Source organism: Polypterus senegalus, chromosome 14 (assembly GCF_016835505.1).
Source record: "Polypterus senegalus isolate Bchr_013 chromosome 14, ASM1683550v1, whole genome shotgun sequence".
NCBI classification, from domain to species: Eukaryota; Metazoa; Chordata; class Cladistia; order Polypteriformes; family Polypteridae; genus Polypterus; species Polypterus senegalus.
In genome coordinates this window covers 94099935-94119161 of record NC_053167.1, presented here as the reverse complement: position 1 = coordinate 94119161, position 19227 = coordinate 94099935, and the positions used below count along the sequence as shown (strand labels likewise).

The following is a 19227-nucleotide window of genomic DNA, read 5'->3' as shown; positions in this document are numbered from 1 at the left end:
TGCATGAGGAAATAGGGAGAGGCAGAGAAGTATGTAAGAGTGATACATAATATGTACAAGGGAAGTGTGACAGTGGTGAGGTCTGCAGTAGGAGTGACGGATGCGTTCAAAGTGGAGGTGGGATTACATCGGGGATCGGCTCTGAGCCGTTTCTTATTTGCAATGGTGATGGACAGGTTGACAGACGAGATTAGACAGGAATCCCCATGGACTATGATGTTTGCTGATGACATTGTGATCTGCAGAGAGAGTACGGAGCAGGTCAAGGAGACCCTATAGAATTGGAGATATGGTCTAGAGAGGAGAGGAATGAAGGTCAGTAGGAAGAAGACAGAACACATGTGTGTGAATGAGAGGGAGGTCAGAGGAATGGTGAGGATGCAGGGAGTAGAGTTAGCAAAGGTGGAGTAGTTTAAATACTTGGGATAAACAGTACAGAGTAATGGGGATTGTAGAAGAGAGGTGAAGAAGATAGTGCAGTAAGGGTGGAGTGGCTGGAGAAGAGTGTCAGGAGTAGTTTGTGACAGATGGGTACCAGCAAGAGTGAAAGGAAAGGTGTACAAGATGGTAGTGAGAGCAGCTACAGTATGTTATATGGGTTGGAGACCGTGCCACCAACCGAAAAACAGGAAACAGAGCTGGAGGTAGCAGAGTTAAAGATGTTAAGATTTGCATTGGGTTTGGCGAGGATGGATAGGATTACAAATGAGTACAATAGAGGGTCAGCTCAAGTTGGACAGTTTGAAGATAAAGTCAGAGAGGCAAGATTGCGTTGGCTTGGACATGTGCAGAGGAGAGATGCTGGGTATATTGAGAGAAGGATGTTAAAGATAGAGCTGCTAGGGAAGTGGAAAAGAGGAAGGCCTAAGAGGAGGTTTATGGATGTGGTGAGAGAGGACATGCAGGTGATGGGTGTAACAGAGAAAGAGGAAGAGGACAGGAAGACATGGAAGAAGATGATCTGCTGTGGCAACCCCTAACGGGAGCAGCCAAAAGGAGAAGAAGAAGACTGAGAGTAGTGTGACCACCTCCATCACTGTTTGGTTTCCTTCTGTCTCCTCTCTTTCTAAGAGTCAGTTGCAGTGGGTGATGTGTTCAGCTGGGGAAATCATTGGCTGTTACAATCTCCCAAAATTAAAAGATCTGTTCATCACCAGAGCAAAAAGAAAGCAGGAAAGATGCTGACTCCACCCATAGCAGCAGCCATCTTTTAATTAAATTACCATCACAGTGGAGGTACAGGGCTCTTGCAATCTGAACTCTGCAGGTTCTTTCCTCAAAGTATTCAGATTCTAAATACACTTATAAAGTGTTACCCCCAACTGTTTTTACAACATATAACTGGGAACTGTGCAGTTTGTTTATTCATAAATACTTCATACTTGCTCAGCTTGTACTGTTTGATATCTGTATCACAGCCTTTCAATTTATTTGAGGGTATTATTGAAGTTTGTAAATGTCTTTGTTCAAGAAACTGCTGTATCTGTATATTTGTTGGCACAATGTCAGATTAATAGTGGTTGAAAATGTGTTGTCTTGAGTTGGTAATATCTTGTATTCCATGTTTTTGTGCCTAACCAGAGTCAATTCTGGTATGTTTCACATGCTAGCAATAAAGTAATTCTGATTCTGATACTAGTGGTGGATATGATCATAACAGATAACATATCTTCAAACCCAACTAGTCTAACTCAGGTCTACAACAGGAGTACACACTAAATAATATAAATGTCTGGATATACTATTCTCCCATACTGATTTTCTTCAAAACTGGATCACTTATTTTGGGTTTAACTAGTTGTTTTTTTTACAAAGTGTGTTACATTTTATGATAAGGTTACAAATGGTGGAGTGTTTAGATCTGTGGCCTTACTGCTCCAAAGTCCCAGCCTGGTCCCTGTCTGTATGTAGTTTGTGTATTCAGTCCGTGTCCGCATGAATATGTGCATGGCCAACCAAGCTACATCCATGACACCTGTGCGTTCACTGGAGGCCTCTATACTAGCCCCCTGTGGATGAGTGAGAGTGGGCTTTCGCATAAGTGTCCCCAGTGATGGACTGGGCTTCCATCCAGTGTTAGCGCCTGCCTTCCAGCCAATGCTTCTGATATGGGCTACAGGTCTTATTATGCTAAACTGGAAGTGGATTTAGTGATTTTGAAGATACTGTAAATAGTGATTACTTGCTACTTTATACTAACCCTTTGAAATAGAGATCTTGTTTTCAAAATGGGCCTTAAGTCATTAAGCAGGATTACTTCTGATGTTTACTATGCATTGTGTTTTTGGTTACACCCATCACCAAGTGTGAGCTGAGACTTCCTCCTGGATAAAATGACATGACAGGCACCTTTGGAGAGACGCACTTCTTTAAAGAAATTCCAGCAGTTAACTTCCCATATGTCTCTTTCACATTTTGATATTGTATACTTGGAAACTGTTGCTGGGCAAGTTGGATGAGAAGCTAATAAATGGAAGCATTAACTACAGTATGTAATCAGTCAGTAGGTGCTCATGTATGTTTAAGCACATTGGCTTTTATTTATTTTTCTTCCTAGTGTTTCTGAGCAACACCTACTGTTTCCATGTACTTGAATGTGTAGTACTATAACTTAATTCTGAATAAATAATGAAGCCTGGTCTGTAAGGTGGAAAATAAACCACACAATAGCTTGGAGGTTAGCATAGCTGTCTGACAGCTCTAAGGCCTCAAGTTCAGTTTCTGCCCTGATCATTTTCTAAGTAGAGTTTGCACTTTACAAATTTGTGACGCTCAGCTTTTTCGTTTTCTTCCACATTCACATATTCAATAGGCTAACCCGAGTTTTTAAATTGTCAGTGGCCTGTGACAGACTTGTTTCCAATGCTGCCATGATGGGTGTTAGGCTCTTGTGACGAAGTCATGTCCAAAAATAAATTTTAGTAATTAACAGCTTATCATGGATTTATTAGCATATATACAATAATTCTAATAGAAGTAAGGAACCATCCAATTACACCTGCATTTTCCAGCTCAGGGTATCTTAAGTGCCAGGGCATATGCTGACAAAACTGGGAGCAAAGCAAGAACTAAAAGTGAATGGGGCACACGACCACTGCAGACACTCACAGCCAGCCATCTTAGAACTACAGAATAGCCTAACCTGCACATTTCTGGGAAAACTCAGACAGACAAGGACATAACAGTGTATGAGAGCTGGGGTGAGTTGGTGGGACTCTGGAGCTGACACACAGCAAGAGAAACTATTGCACATCCTCACCGCTACAAACTTTGTCACAAATTTTAGAAACTTATCTTGACACATATAAGATTTGTCCATTCAGAGCACGCATTGCACATTCACACAATTATAATACTATCTTGAAATATCTTCTTCATTTATTCATTTTCTAAAATCACACCATTACAGAAACACATGGAGCAAAAATCTGGAAGCATCAAGCAAAAAGAAGGAAGCAACTTTAAGGGGAATGCCAGTCCACCACTGGGCACACATATGCACCACCTTACTTATACGGTATGTGGTTAACATGACATCAGCATTGAAACTTGTGGAGGCAGAAATAAGCTGAAGAGAAGTGATATGAACAGACAGAGCATGAACTCAGGAGTACAGAGTTATGAGGCAGCAAAGCTAACCACTGCACTACTGGCCACCATTGTGTTCATTTACTGCTTTATATGTGAATTGCTTTCAAATTAAGAATTTCTATGTTTAGAACTAAGGGTTGGCTAACATGCAGGGCTGGCTGTACCATTTAAGTGAACTAGGTGGTCACCTATAGAGGCAAAATATGGCGTCATTTTTTTTGAAACAATGTAGACTTTAACTTTCAAACACCTTGAGCTGATACAACTGCCTGACTCCTAACCCCTCTCAGTTATATTCTTTTATATTAGCTTTACATGCAAGTGATGCTTGGCCTGACAACCTGCACAAGTCTGTTACAAGTGGTGTTCTAAATCCCAAGATGCACTACACTCAACATATCTTTATGCCAAATGCTCTAGTTTCTTTATTTCATTTTACTTTATTGTAATGCAAACTATAAACATTTCACAAATGGGCTTACATTAAAGCTTGCGTTAAAACTTGGCAAATATTATTCTCCATTTTTTTACCACCATCTATCACATTTGCTCTTAGCAAGCTAAAACAATTCTCCACAGTCCATGTATCACTAAAAAAGAAAACTCCCTGAAGTCATGCATTGATTAGACAGTTATATGACATTATTAATATATGACAGAGAGCATACAGTAAATAGAAACCTGCTATTACACTCTAATTCCTACATATTTTCTGAAATGGTACCCATCAAGTGCGTATTTTTCTTAAGATAGTCTTGCAAACAGATGTTGCTATAAGTAATTCTCATATTGTCAATTGACTGCTTTAAATCCAAACCCTCCATATTTCACTCTTCCCTAGCAGTCCTGGTTCTCCTCTCGTGTTTCCGGGTTTCTATGTGCAGGCCTGGCAGTGAAGATTCCACTCAAAGCAAAGAGGGTGGCAGGGAGTCATTTACAGCTTTGCCTAGGGCAGCAAAATCATTAGCGCTGGCTATGCTATCACGTATGCTTACATCATTTTATGAATCTATTTAATCCAATTGACCTTAATCCAATTCGAACGACTTCCGGACTGTCGCCCTGACATCACATGTGATGAAGACCATGGAGCGGCTGCTGCTTCACCACCTGAGGCCACAGGTCCGCCACATCCTCGACCCTCTGCAGTTCGCATACCAGGAGAAGGTGGGAGCGGAGGATGCCATCATCTATATGATACACCGGTCCCACTCCCACTTGGACAGAGGCAGTGATGCTGTATGAATTATGTTTTTGGACTTCTCTAGCGCCTTCAGCACCATCCAACCTCTGCTCCTTAGGGACAAGCTGACAAAGATGGGAGTAGATTCATACCTGGTGGCATGGATCGTGGACTATCTTAAAAGACAGACCTCAATATGTGCATCTTGGGAACTACAGGTCTGACATTGTGGTCAGCAACACAGGAGCGCCGCAAGGGACTGTACTTTCTCCAGTCCTGTTCAGCCTATATACATCGGACTTCTAATACAACTCAGAGTCCTGCCACGTGCAAAAGTTCGCTGATGACACTGCTATTGTGGGCTGCGTCAGGAGTGGGCAGGAGGAGGAGTATAGGAAGGACTTTGTTAAATGGTGCGACTCAAAACACTTACACCTAAACACCAGCAAAACCAAGGAGCTGGTGGTGGATTTTAGGAGGCCCAGGCCTCTCATGGACCCCGTGATCATCTGAGGTGACTGTGTGCAGAGGGTACAGACCTATAAATACCTGGGAGTGCAGCTGGATGATAAACTGGACTGGACTGCCAATACTGATGCTGTGTGCAAGAGAGGACAGAGCCGACTATACTTCCTTAGAAGACTGGCATCCTTCAACATCTGCAATAAGATTCTGCAGATGTTCTATCAAATGGTTGTGGTGGCGCCTCTTCTACGCGTTGGTGTGCTGGGGAGGCAGCATAAAGAAGAGGGACGCCTCACGCCTGGACAAACTGGTGAGGAAGTCAGGCTCTATTGTAGGCATGGAGCTGGACAGTTTGACATCCGTGGCAGAGCGGCGGGCACTGAGCAGGCTCCTGTCAGTCATGGAGAATCCACTGCATCCACTGAACAGGATCGTCTCCAGACAGAGGAGCAGCTTCAGCGACAGACTTTTGTCACTGTCCTGCTCCACTGACAGACTGAGGAGATCGTTCCTCCCCCACACTATCCGACTCTTCAATTCCCCACGGGGGGGTAAACGTTAATATTATACAAAATTATTGTCTGTTTTACCTGCATTTTTATCACTCTTTAATTTAATATTGTTTTTTATTAGTATCCTGCTGCTGGAGTATGTGAATTTCCCCCTGAGATTAATAAAGTATTATCTATCTATCTATCTATCTATCTATCTATCTATCTCTATCAATTCAGACCCACGAGAGCTGCGCCCTAAATCAGTGGCACTGGGGCACCAGTCCATTGGCGGGATATGATAACTTTTAATATTATTTCATTTGAAAAGGCTTTCTGCCAATTCCAAAAAATGCAACAATGAACTACATATATGTTTAAAAAGAATTAATTTTTATGATGTTAATATAAAAAAAATAACAGAAATATTGGGACAACCTAGCTATTAGAAAACTACATGAACATAATAGATTGAATTATCTCCTCTCATTTGTCAAACATCTTATGTTCTTATTTGGATTATAATTTTACATTATCCAGTGTATGTGCTTGGCTATAAAAGGTCATTTGTTTGATTATAGCTGATCCTGATAGATGTAGTCATTCTTAGAAATGTACCATTAGATGAGCCTTGAATCAAACACATGAATAAGAAATACGAGTAGCTACAGTTTGCACACAGAATAAACATTCTTCCAAATAAAAATGCCAAACACTTTTCCTTTCATAAGATACAATGACTGTCCTACCTTTGTGACCAGACAGCATATGCTCTGGCATTAAGCGCATATTCAAGCTCAAATCGGGAACGCAGGGCAGCAACGTGGCTACGCCCCGGCCCACCGCGTGCCACAAGACAGTCTGTGGAAGATGAAGGTGACAGAGAGCCACTACTGTTGCTGGAGGCAGGTGACATTAACTGTTGTGTGAAACCAAATGGAAAACTTCAAAACATGGCAATGAATTATCTATATCTAATATGCTTAATGATAATTAAGATACAATTTATTTTTTTCTTGTAACTCTCATCATTAATAATGAGTACTTACTTCAATGTTGCATAGACATTCATCAAGTTTAGCAACCACTTCAGAAAATTCAGGCCTTTCCTGTTGAAAAAACATATTGGCTTGTAGTATTTTCTGCATAACACTGTAATATTCCATATTTTACAGTATGTGTTCTAATAAAGACATTTTGTTTGTTATGTAGGATTTATTATTTCAAAAATGAAAACATGTGCCTGCTGTCCTATATACGTCAACAAAAAGAAGACAGATCAATGCTGTGAAAAGAGATTCTTCAGTCTACAATGAAAAATGAACAGTAAGTCTAATCTTAAAATGAGCTGCAATCCATGGAGTGCACAAGTCCACTGCCAAAGATGAATGGTGAAGATGACCTGAGCAAAGGGTGTCTGTGAAAAACGTACCAGAAAGGTTACACGCAGAATACATTTTATATACCTTTCCATAACTTATTACACCTACGAAGTTACACAAATCTCATTGTGACAAAAGCGTGCAAAAGATAATATCTTTGTCATTATCATTTCTCATCTTGTTCCCAATATTTCCATCTTTTATATATGTTGAAATGTTGTATTAAGCTCTGCTGATAAAGTAATAAGACATCTGCAAAGTAACATATGCTGTGCAGGTGGTAATGGGAAAGGCTTTGGTAGTGTAGAAAATGAATCTGCCTGCACTATCTACCATCAGGTATGGGTCACTTTAATTATCTTGTTTATACAACCTTAGTATCTTGGGGGAAATGAGCTGGAGATAGAAGGGCTATAAAATAAAAAAGAGGTGATGACAGATAAGATAAATAATATCTGTTCAATACCTTGCTGTTTCCTAGAAAGCTCATATGAGTCACAGAAGTGATTATCCAGTTACATGTCCAGGTATCGTAGGGCTCAGGAGGAAGTCTTTATATTTCTGTGTCAGTTGGATGTCATCGTCACTAATTACTATTTTGTTGGAGTTCCTTTTTGAACTTCAGGCAATATGGACTACCATAGCACAAGACTACCAGTCTAAATTTCCCTTCTAACTCACTGTGTAACACTCACTGTGTTTCTTTATAAAAAAATTAAATATAACCAACATATTGCTGCAGTGAACTTATAAAGTATGGGATGGTGATCAGTCACCACCTGTCAAAAACAGGTTTCTTCGCTGTGTTTCATGAACTATTAAATGATTCCTGATGGACATTACCTTAAAATCAGTCCTACTGCTCCTACAAGTACTTGTGGGTCCACATCAATGACAAGTTGGACTGTTCTCATAACACAGAGGAAGTAAACCATATACTGTATACGAAGGGGCAGAGCAGGCTCTTTTACCTTAGAACACCGAATCTCTTAAATGTGGGTAATGTCATCATTTACATCTTCTCATCATCAACTCTGTGATAGTCAGTGTGATTTTCTATGTCGTAGTGTGCTGGACTGGTGAATCACTTCAAGGGGGCACACCAAATCAACAATTAAAAGGGAAGGTTAAATTAAGAGACATACCCTGGACCCCCTGGGCGTCTTACCAAAGGAGACAATTAAAACACCACTGAGTGCCATTATGAACAATGCTGTACATTGTCACTCTGACACACTAACACTGAGGACTTTCAGGAAATGAATCATTCAGCAGAAGTGTGTCAAGAAATACAATTGAGGGTCTTTTAAACCATCAGCAATATTTCTGTATAATGCCTCACTGGGAGTGAGACTGCCAAGTGAGAAAATGTCTTTCTTTTTAAATTTTTTTGCTTTTTTCAGTCGTTCTGGTGTGTGTTCAGACCGTAGTGTGTGTGTGCGTATGTATTTATTTATTTATATATGGTAAAACTTTAGTTTAGGTGCTGAAAAAATGCATCTTTTATTCCCTTTACTATTTTGTAACAAAACCTTAATAAGCACTTCTTTGGGTCTCAAGTAACATTTAGAAATCATCAGTAAAGTGTTTCTTCACCTCTCCGAAGTGAGCGACTAACAAAGGTTCACTTTGGAGTGGTCTGAGGTGGCTGAACTGAGACACATTTCTCTTGATACTCCATATTTAGCATAAGACCAGTAAAACCTTCACATTAACAAGTCATTTTATCATCATGTCAATAAGCCGCACTACTCGGAGATGAATAACCGATCTACTGGTGTTTTAGAAGTGTTACAAAGACCAAAAGAGGCCCGTGTTGAGGTCTTGTTACATAAGAGTAAATGAGGAGTAGATGCATTCTATCTATCTATCTATCTATCTATCTATCTATCTATCTATCTATCTATCTATCTATCTATCTATCTATCTATCAAAGATTTTACTTTGTGTTCTCTTTGCAAATCAGTGAAAACCAAACTTCTTCCAATTTGATATTTACAGTAAGAAATTCAATATTCAGGCCTTTATTTTATTCATGACAGTTTGTGTTTGAATTCTGCAGGTGTTTTGATTGCACTGTTAATTCTCCCTGCAAGTGCTCAGTCAGCAAGGATCTGTCCGGACACCTGTGTCGTCTGCTCAGAGGAAGTGGTCATTTGTCAGAAACTCCTGGACATCATAGGTGGGCCAACAAGATTTGAATGTCACAACTGCCATATATTCCAATCTAAAGGTCACCGATGCAGTAAAGAAAGAGATGAAAGAATAATGTTTTGAATGATGTTTAAAAGATTAATGTTTTGGTAAAAACTGGTAACTTCATTGTCAGTCAGTCAGTCATTGTTCAACCCGCTATATCCTAACACAGGGTCACGAGGGTCCGCTGAAGCAAATCCCAGCCAGCACAGGGCGCAAGGCAGGAACAAACCCCGGGCAGGGCGCCAGCCCACCGGAGTAGCTTCATTGTCTTACACATATTTATCCAATGGCATTTCTGTCTGAAATAGGATTTCACACAGACTCTCAAGTGAAGTTCTCTTATGTACAGACCAGCATTATCAATCAGCTTAGCGAATGCAAGTCACATATTCAGTGTGGCCTGTGAGACACCGTATAATCTCCAGCTTTAGATATACGGATATAAGCATACTATGCACTAGAGCTCTGAAAGCATCTTTGGATACATATTAGTCAAATAATGAATTTAAAAATGAATTAAATGACATTCAAAATCCTTCATTTTTCCTAGTTGCTGTCTGTGGAGAGTTTGCTCTGTCAGACATACACAGCATGTTTTTCTCTTACAGTGCAAAAATATGTAGGTTAGGTTAACTGTTGACTTTAAGCTGGTATCTTACAAGTGAATGTGGATATGTAGATGATGGACCAGCATCCACTCTCACAAATGCTTGATATTACCAGCATAGGCTCTGACTTCCTACAACTCTAAAACTGGATTAAATAAGCTCAGTAAATTGCTTTCATCTTCCGGAGATATCAAACAAAATATAATTCTACATTATAAAAAGCATCAGCAAGTGGGAAAAAAACTGGCTAATTGTACTTTTGCTGAAATATTTATATAGTCTCCCCATCCTGTAAGTTTGACTACCTCCGTAACTTAAGGGGTGAACACAGTCAGAAAAATGCTGAGAAAATTTTCCATTCTCTTACTTTTGCCTGCTTTCCCTCTTACAGATGTTCCTGGTAACAACAAAGCCATCATTTTCACTGACGGGTTTATTAATTCCATCAATTTTTCAAATCTTTCCTACCTTTCCAACATCACACTACTTGGGCTCAGCAACAACAATATAATGCAAATTGAGGACAATGCCTTTCAGAATTTTAATAACTTGAGAACATTGCTTTTGGATCACAATCTTATCCCAAGCTCTGCCATATTGGATACCACCTTCTCCAGCCTTAGCAGCTTGGAAATTCTGCATCTGAGTAACAACGCTTTACAAAGTGTCAGTGGACGCTGGTTTAAAAACATGAGGAATTTGACAACTTTACAGTTAGAAGGCAACCAAATCACAAGACTGGACAATAACAGTTTTGCAGATTCCAACCTTCAAAATCTTAAGAATCTGGATTTGTCCAATAATCTTATCAGGTTCATTGGCAAAGATGCTTTTGTGGGACTTCGTCAACTCAACCACTTAGACTTATCCAGGAACAGCCTCTCTGCCATGCCTGATGCTTTTTCTTACCTTTCTTGGCTGTCATTTCTTAACCTGGATATGAATCATTGGAACTGTACCTGTGAATTAAAGGAGCTTTCTGAGTTTCTCCGAAGCTATCTCAAAAATCCAAATAAGATCCTTTACAATGGGAAGCAACTGATCTGTGAGAACGTTAAGAACCCAGCAGGGCAGACCATACTTCAGCTGACTGATGCTAACTGTGTAGCAGCCAATCAAAACATCACCATCATCATACAAAGGAAAATCCAGGAGAACTATGTGAGGGACATCATTCTGGTGGCAACATTTTGTTTCTCAGGTATTTTATCAGTTGAGAAAAACTATAACTTTGGTAATTTCCATTAAAATGTTTGTCCTTTTCTGGGTAATAATTTCATTGTGTTTGACAAAATTGTTGAAAAGAATAAGTACGCCATCACTTATAGTCTTTTAGATACTATATCTAAATAATTGAATAAACTGACTTAGATGTAGGGACTTACAGGGATTTTTTATTTTAAACTGATTGTAGACACAGGTATGCTCAGGGTTGCATGGTAAACCAGCAGTGAAATATGAACCTGCAAGTTTGTGGTCACCAGTCCACCACCTTAAGCTCTAGAATTTTCTTCCTGCCTGTCACCACCCCACCTCAGGCACATATCTCATTTACAAAGCAGCAGTGCTAAGGTAGAACTCTGTCAGACATAGTGGACAATTGGGTTGCTGCAAAAGGGGCTTGTTGTGCACCAGCAGACCTTCTCTCAGCCTCTGTACACTCGCCCTCTCCCCCAAGCGAATCCAAGTAACAGCACCATTTGTATGCGTTCAGGATTTTACTACCAAGATCCAGGCCTTTACTGACCTCTTGGGCACATACATCAACAGTGTGTTTTTATGCAGAGAGAGAGAGAGACTTTCTCTTCCTATGAAGTCAGTAGACAGACTGGGAGAACATGGGGGGGGTCATGAGGTCACTGGAAAGGGGTGTCTGGCACTCCTGATATCTCTGCAAAAGGACAGAGGTCCAAGTCTTTAGAGTCCTGGTGTTTCCTGTCTTGCTATTTGGTTGCGAGACATGGATGCCATCTAGTGAACTGAGGTGAAGACTGGACTCCTTTGGTTCTGTGTCTCTTCGGAGAATCCTTTGGTATCACTGGTTTGACTTTGTGTTGAATGAGCAGGTACTCATGGAGTTCTGAATGAGGCACATTACCTGCATTGTGAGGGAACATCAGTTACGTCACTACGGCAATGTGGCACATTTCCTAGAGGGTGATCCAGCTCGAAGGATCTTCATTGTTAAGGACCCAAGTGGCTGGACCAGGCCAAGGGGACACCCACATAACACCTGGCTGCAGCAGATAGATGGTTATTTCCGGAGGGTGGGACTGGATCGTGTGTCTGACTGGGGGGTTGCCAACCAGGAACTCGAGCTGTTTCATCATGTGTTGGGTGCACCAATGCGCTGTACCAGTGCATGCTCCCCAAACTGACCTGATATTGTCCATGTAGAAGCTAGACTCATTACATAGATGTAATCGCAAGTAAGCAAAGCAATTCATTGCAGAATCTACAATAAGATTTGTGTTTGCTCCTCATTTCAGGTTATTGCTTAGGTCTGTCAAGGATTATTTAAAATACGTAAAACTTTATTTTTGGGTCTCTCTGTTGCTATTTACTTATCAAAGACATTCAATGGCACATTTTGTGTTTGCTGAAATAAAAAAATATATATTTGCAGCCAAATCATTACATTGGGGCCTCAGTAACGTTTACATTATACTGCAAGAGTGATAAGTAAACATTAAAGATAGTCTCTGGACCAAACTGTTTAACTTTAGATGGAACCAAAAAATTTAATCTGTTTATACAAATTGTCAGAGACTCTATCTGTGGCACTTCCACTTCTTCTGGCATTTCACCAGGAGTCACCATGAACCTGTTGGTCCAGAACAAGTTGATCAGAGTTTAGTATTAATAAATAATAGATTTATATGGAGCACAACCACCTTTCAGACTTTCATATTCCTTACAAGAAGATAATGTAAAAATAAAAATTATATCTAAATCAATCCATCAATCAATCAATCTCTCACTCTATATCTACTGTATATCTATATATCTATATATCTATCTACCTATAGGATGGTCCAGATCTAGTTATGCAATTTTCATTACGCTATAACTTAAGTTTATTACATAGAAAATCACCCGAAAAATCCCGGATCATCGAGAAGTGTGCGAACTGATGACATGAAGAATCGTCTTCGTGCCGAACTGGAATGGTCCCTGCATAAATCAAAGTCATCCAGACGATCTGGATCTGCATAATTAGATCTGGACCACCCTGTATATATATCTGTATACCGAATCAGCATGTCACATTTACCAGTGCTTTAACTCATAACAAGTTAGTTAAACAAACTACCTAACTATGAAAGTATAAAATGGAAGCATGAAAAACAAAAGGTGATCTACATATGATTGAAGGACCTTGTGACGTGTAAGCCATGAACATTTACTTTGTATTTATCTTACACTATACCAACCTCACAGCTCCATTATCTGGAGATTATAATGATTCACTATTTCACTATCAGTATAATTTACTGAGGTGATCAGCTGTCCCTGGGAGAGTGACAGTTCCAATTTCATTCTGATAAATAACCAAAGAATATGAAAATGTCCCAGTTTTAACAGGCTGGCCAATTAATAAAACCCTGCCATGCCGAAACATTCATCCTCACAACATATTTAGAACAGCATGTGTGAAACTCCAAGGAGAATCCAAAACCCCCAATACTACCCCATCCTCCTCCCATTTGATGCAACATACATATAATAGTGCCATCAAAGCCTCAGTGGGAAAGGCCTTATTAAGAACTTTTCTTAAATTTGAACAGCATTGTGAGGTCGAATGAGAAGCAGACAGTACTGCCATTTATTTGTTTCCACATCAACAACTGTTGGAGAATCCTATGTGTTCATTTGTGAAAGTGTTTTTTCCATTTTTACCTTGATCCTTCGTTGATGTTAATGAGTTAAAGCAGGCATTAAACAAATGAGGATGGGCTTTATTTGTGTGCATACATGTTATACAAGTGGCTCTGTTTGGCAATTTGAAAATCAAGTCACTCTACAATTTGCCATCAGAGTGCCACATTCTTCAGATATCCATAATGCTCAGTCGCTGTAATAAACTTTGCCTTTCACTTCTGTTATTCCCTAATTCTCTTTGTCATAACTGAATAGCTTTGCATGTCCCATTTCATGAAGATTATAACAGGCAGACATGCTCAAGCAAAGAAGGAATGAATTACAGAGGTTTATCTATCTATCAGTTAGGATAATTGCCAATTGTCGCTGTGTGTGGATGTGGAGTGGGTATGCATGTGTTTACATGCATGTATGAGTGAGAGTGATCTCTGTGACAGGCTAGTCTGCCCAGGCCTCTCTTCAGTCTTTTGCCCAATCATGGCGAGATGGTCTTTGGCCCCACAACCCTGAAATGGATTGAGAAGGTTCTAGAAGCGACCTACTGAAATCAGTCCTTTGAGGTCTACAGTGACTGCATAATCTGGAATGCACGTACATGTTATGCTATGTATATATTTTCTAACTTGAATATACAGTATATTAGAGGTTCAACCCACACATCCCTCCATGAAAGGATAGTCAGTTGTTGATGATCATGTGTTGGACAACATGAAGTACAGTACAGCCATCTATTGATATGCTTAGAAAGTACAATGTTAGGCCCTTGCCTGCAGAAATATAGAATAGGGAGAGAAAAGAATTTACCACTGGTAACTTTTTTCACTGTAACATATAAATATTTCTCCAAACAGCTCATGATTATCATTAAGCCAGCATGTTGTAACTATGTTGTACTGTATGTTAATTTCTCCTTGGCAGTTAATAAATTATGATCTAATTTTGCAAATAGTGTTTTTTTGAAAATTAAATAAGAAGGGCTTCATTCATTTCCATCTTTTACCCTTCATCACTTGATGTTTCTCAAGCATGAAGTACTAACATGTGAAACTCTGTTTCCTTTTAGGAGCTCTGGGATTAATGTTTCTTATTTTCATTTTCCTGAACTATAAAGCCAAGCGCAGGAAAGGCAGGTGGCTTGCACTGAACGGACGCTTGCATGAGAATGAGGAAAGTTATGAATCATCTAAAGCAACACCTGACTGCACATTTACTGAGGAGAATGGAGTACAAATTTTGTCTATAATGCACCCTGGAAATGAAGCTCCACTTTTGCAACAAAATGGTGTGGGAGCCATGACAAGAAAAGCTCAAGACTCACAGAAAGGTGATGGCAACAGTCCTACAAGATATCACCATGCACAGAATATACCAGTAACAGAAAAGAAAAGATATTTTGCCTGTTTTAACTGTAGATCGGTACAGTCTGTCTCAAATGGGAGTAGGGCACTTGATAAATGGGATTCTGTCGTTTCAAGAAGTGTCCCTCAAGTGACAACAATGCCCATTAAACCAAGGGAGTTGGCCCCATGGGCACATCCAGAGAGAAGCATGCCTCAGTCTATCCTAAAGGGTAACGAAGGTAAGGATGGAGGACTTTAAAATGTAGTCTCCTTACTTTTTGTGCCGCAGTTTATTTGTCATTGTGAACGTGTAGAGCTACAAAGCGTAATGCACACTTGAGCAAACTGGCAGGCTAATGATGGCATAAGATAATGGTGTAGCTGGGCATGTTATTCCTTGTAGGAGACTTGCAAATGTTGAGCATTTTATTGTTTTTATATGTGCTTTTAAAATTTGATGACAAACTTACATTCATTAAACCGATTAAAAATAGGTTACACACAATCTGCAAAATAATTATACACTTTAACAAAACAGTAACATGGAACTCACACATCAGTACATTTTAAATGAACTAGGACAATCTTCCAAATAGCATTTCTTAAATGTTCAAAAATTTGATTAAACTGTGTGGCCAGGATTAAGTAAACCCCTGTTTGTTGGTTGGTTACTGTAGGACAAGCACTTTCAATGCTGACCTGTAGTACTTCTAGACCAGGGGTTCTCAACGTCGATCCTGGGGACCCCCTGTCGCTGCAGGTTTTTGTTCCAACCAGATTCCTAATCAGTGACAACACCTGATAACACTGAGCTCATTTAATTAGCTGGCATTTTTTTTTTCTTTTATTCGAAAAAAAAGCATAGCAGCATGATTTTTACATTTATAAGACATTTATAAATATTTCTGCTTTTGCTCTAGATTTAAATGCTTAACTCTCTTTTGTTGATTTCATTATACTTTGCCCTTTCTCTGTGCAGTTTTCCCCCTTTGTTGTATCTTATTAAGGACAATTTAAAATGAGCAGAGCAGACACCCAGGCAAACAACACTGAATAACCAAAGGCTGCAACTACTTTAGAGTCAGACCCCTAATTAATTAGTAAATAATGGATTACTTAAACAATTAGAATACCTAGAAAAGTAGAATGAAAATTAAGATGAAAATACTGTTAAAAAAAATACATTGTTCCTATATAACTGCTTGGTACATTTTAATTTATTTTTTTTTTTTTAGCAAGGTTCCTTAAACACAGAACTTGGGAAATATCAGTTCATTTAATTAGCCCAGGAGTTCAATTAAAAACAGAAGCTGGTTGGAACAAAAACCTGCAGCGACAGGGGGTCCCCAGGATCGACGTTGAGAACCCCTGGTCTAGACTGTGGGCAGTAATTGTCCTAATAGTCAGATTCAGCTCTCATCTTACAATTGTTATTGCACCATTTCTTACCTAAGTTCTTCTCCACTAACATCTTTAAACTAGTTTATCTATCCATCCTTTTTCAAATTCTCTCAGGGTTATTAAGTCCAGCCCTGAACGGGGTGGCAGTTCATCTCACCTTTACGTGTTTGACATGTGGCTAAAATATCAGAAGTGATCAGAGAAAAATCCTGAGCAGACATAATGAGAAGTTACAGTCTCCACACTGGCAGTGGTTAGGCCATGTTTTTGAACTCAGGATGGGGGCAGCAGGGAGGCTGCAGTGCCAACCACTGATTCACCATTTTATCTCAGGGTTAGTTTAATTAAGGTTAATTTAATTTATTCCTATGAAGCCCGCACAGAGTTAATACTGCACACAACTAACAATACGGTGTTCTGGCTGGCAAATCGCAGCAATTGGAAGATTGTTCTCCTTTCATTTGTTTTTCTTATGAAGTATTTCACTCTTCTTCTCTTCTTTTTTTATTATAGTGATTCATTATTAGTTTCTGTGATTGTACTATTTTTACATGTAGTATTAATATTGTTGCTGTTTTCAGTATTAAAATTAATATTGGCTTTAGCATTATTGTATTAATCAATATTGGCATTAATATTACTGATATATGATTTGTTTTATTATCAGCTACTTAAGGCTTTCTGTCTATTGACTCTTTTTATTAACCTTTTTCAAAACAACTAAGATGATCTGTTCCTCACTGTAATTAACTGATCACTGCTGTTGGAGGAGCCACGTGTTTACGGCGTGCTGTGCTATCTGCCATGTCTGAGGACTGGGAATCTGAAGAGTGGAAGAGTGAATTGGTGGTGATCTTAGCCTCATTTGGGGAGACAAAAGTGGAGTTTGGGAGGCATAGGAGAACAAGTGGAGCACAAGCCCATTGGAGGTTTCCATCCAGACCCTTCCCAAAGACACAGTCCACATTTCCTTCTACGTCTTTACTGCATGTGTCACAGTGCAATGTGCAGGAAATTACAATCGCTGCTGAGGCACATTGTAGACATTCCTAAGATTTCCAAAGTAGACAATGAATACGTGTTAACCTAATGACGCACTGCAAATACAAAGGCTATCATTACACATAGGATTTAATCTTTTTTACTACAGAGCAAAACAGAACAACTAATCTTCAAGTCTTATTATAAGCACAGAGAAAAGGCTAACAAGATTTTAACTTTACAAATACATAAAAAGAATTCCTCTGCGCGGAGTGGTCTCACTCTCCACATATTTATCAGGTTTCCCAGGAAAGGGACAAAGTGGAAGTTCACAACAGGCATTCACAAATGCCCCTTGTTTCGATAACTTTAGACAACCTGTAGCAAGAATCAAAAACCTTGTGAACCTCATATTCCATCAAAAAGATATGAGAGGAATGAAGGCACAACTGGGTTGTACAAATAGATATTAATAGTCAATTATATCTGCAATGGAGCAGACAGTACTTGAATCTTTGGCAGCCATTTCATCTTTGAGTTTGTGTGGACATGTCTCTGGAAGCTTTGTACATCTGGGCACCGCAATTTACCACCCATTCTTCTGTCACATTGTACAGAAAATGCGAGTGAACAGTCTTTTTCAAGTCTAGCCACAAATTCTAGTTATTAAGTGTAGGAATAGGAATGGCACTAAATGTCTGACTGGGGTAGAATTCGTCCCACCCCAGAGCAGGACATGAGAAGCGGTTACAAAGCATTCAACTCCCACTCTCAACAATAGTGGGAGGCCATGTCTGAGAATGAATGATGTCACAATTTTATAGCACACCAAACCCCAAGCAATTTTTTGGCACTCATGATAACATTTTGTATTTTTCTGATACTAACACAAATGATTCCCCACAAAGATTATAATGTTAATAATAAAAATAATATTCAAAGCAGTAGGAGAAGAAGAAGTAAAACATAATAAGGTATGATATTGTGCTAAGCTGCACATAGCCGTTTTCACTTCACAAGAACATCAAGAATAATAATGTACTGAAATAGAAAGACTGAGACAAAAGCTGAAAGAGAGTTAACCCGGGTAACAGTCATATTTATTTAACAAAGAATGATCCACAGCCATGAGAAGACCCTCATAAAGTAACAGTTATAGCGGTATTACCCACGGCTATTCTTGCCCCAGGAATCTCTGCCTGCCTTTTTGAACCTTCATGGCTGGTAAAGCATAATGCAAATTGTGTAACTGGCCCTGGACACAGACACATCGTTCGTTCCCCAACACACGTTTATTTACACAAAACTATTTACAATATTTACAGTGTCCAGTGCACAAACCCAGTGCCTCCAACACCGATCCCCCAAAAGTCCGGGCCTTTCACACAGTCCCAAGTGCCTTTCTTCTGGCCGCCTCCAGTCCTCTCACCAGCTCCGTCCTCTTCCACCTGACTTCCACTCTTCCGCCATTGACTGTTGGGATGAGCTCCAGCTGCCCCGGCATTTATAGCCACCTTGTGGCGGATGAGCTCCAGCTGCTTCCCGGCATTCCTCCGTGCTGGGCTCCAGGGTTCTTCAGGCACCGGGGTGCCGCCTGCCGGTGGCCACGGGCCCCTACAGGGTTGGGCTTCTAAGCCCCCTACCCGAGGCCACCAACAAAACCAGGGCGGTCGCCCCCTCATGGTTGGGAGGAGGCACCAGCCC

At 39.9% G+C, this 19227-nt stretch overlaps 2 protein-coding genes across 4 annotated transcripts in view; one reads left to right on the top strand and one right to left on the bottom strand.

Annotated features, from left to right (window-relative positions):
* The window catches only part of tnni3k (TNNI3 interacting kinase), a 118736-nt gene that overhangs the window by 13639 nt on the left and 85870 nt on the right, over nt 1-19227 (bottom strand). For 2 of the 3 annotated variants that reach the window (XM_039736150.1, XM_039736151.1), the window contains exons 22-23: nt 6780-6839; nt 6480-6649 (exon numbers count right to left, since the gene is read on the bottom strand). The exons of the other annotated variant lie outside the window; for it this stretch is intronic. In XM_039736150.1, the coding sequence (XP_039592084.1) occupies nt 6480-6649; nt 6780-6839 (230 nt within the window). The remainder of the gene's footprint in view (nt 1-6479; nt 6650-6779; nt 6840-19227) is intronic. 3 annotated transcript variants of the gene reach the window in all.
* The window catches only part of lrrc53 (leucine rich repeat containing 53), a 28183-nt gene that overhangs the window by 4176 nt on the left and 4780 nt on the right, over nt 1-19227 (top strand). The window contains exons 2-5 of the mRNA XM_039736149.1: nt 6943-7056; nt 9175-9294; nt 10311-11120; nt 14865-15380. Of these exons, the coding sequence (XP_039592083.1) occupies nt 7050-7056; nt 9175-9294; nt 10311-11120; nt 14865-15380 (1453 nt within the window). The 5' untranslated portion in view covers nt 6943-7049. The remainder of the gene's footprint in view (nt 1-6942; nt 7057-9174; nt 9295-10310; nt 11121-14864; nt 15381-19227) is intronic.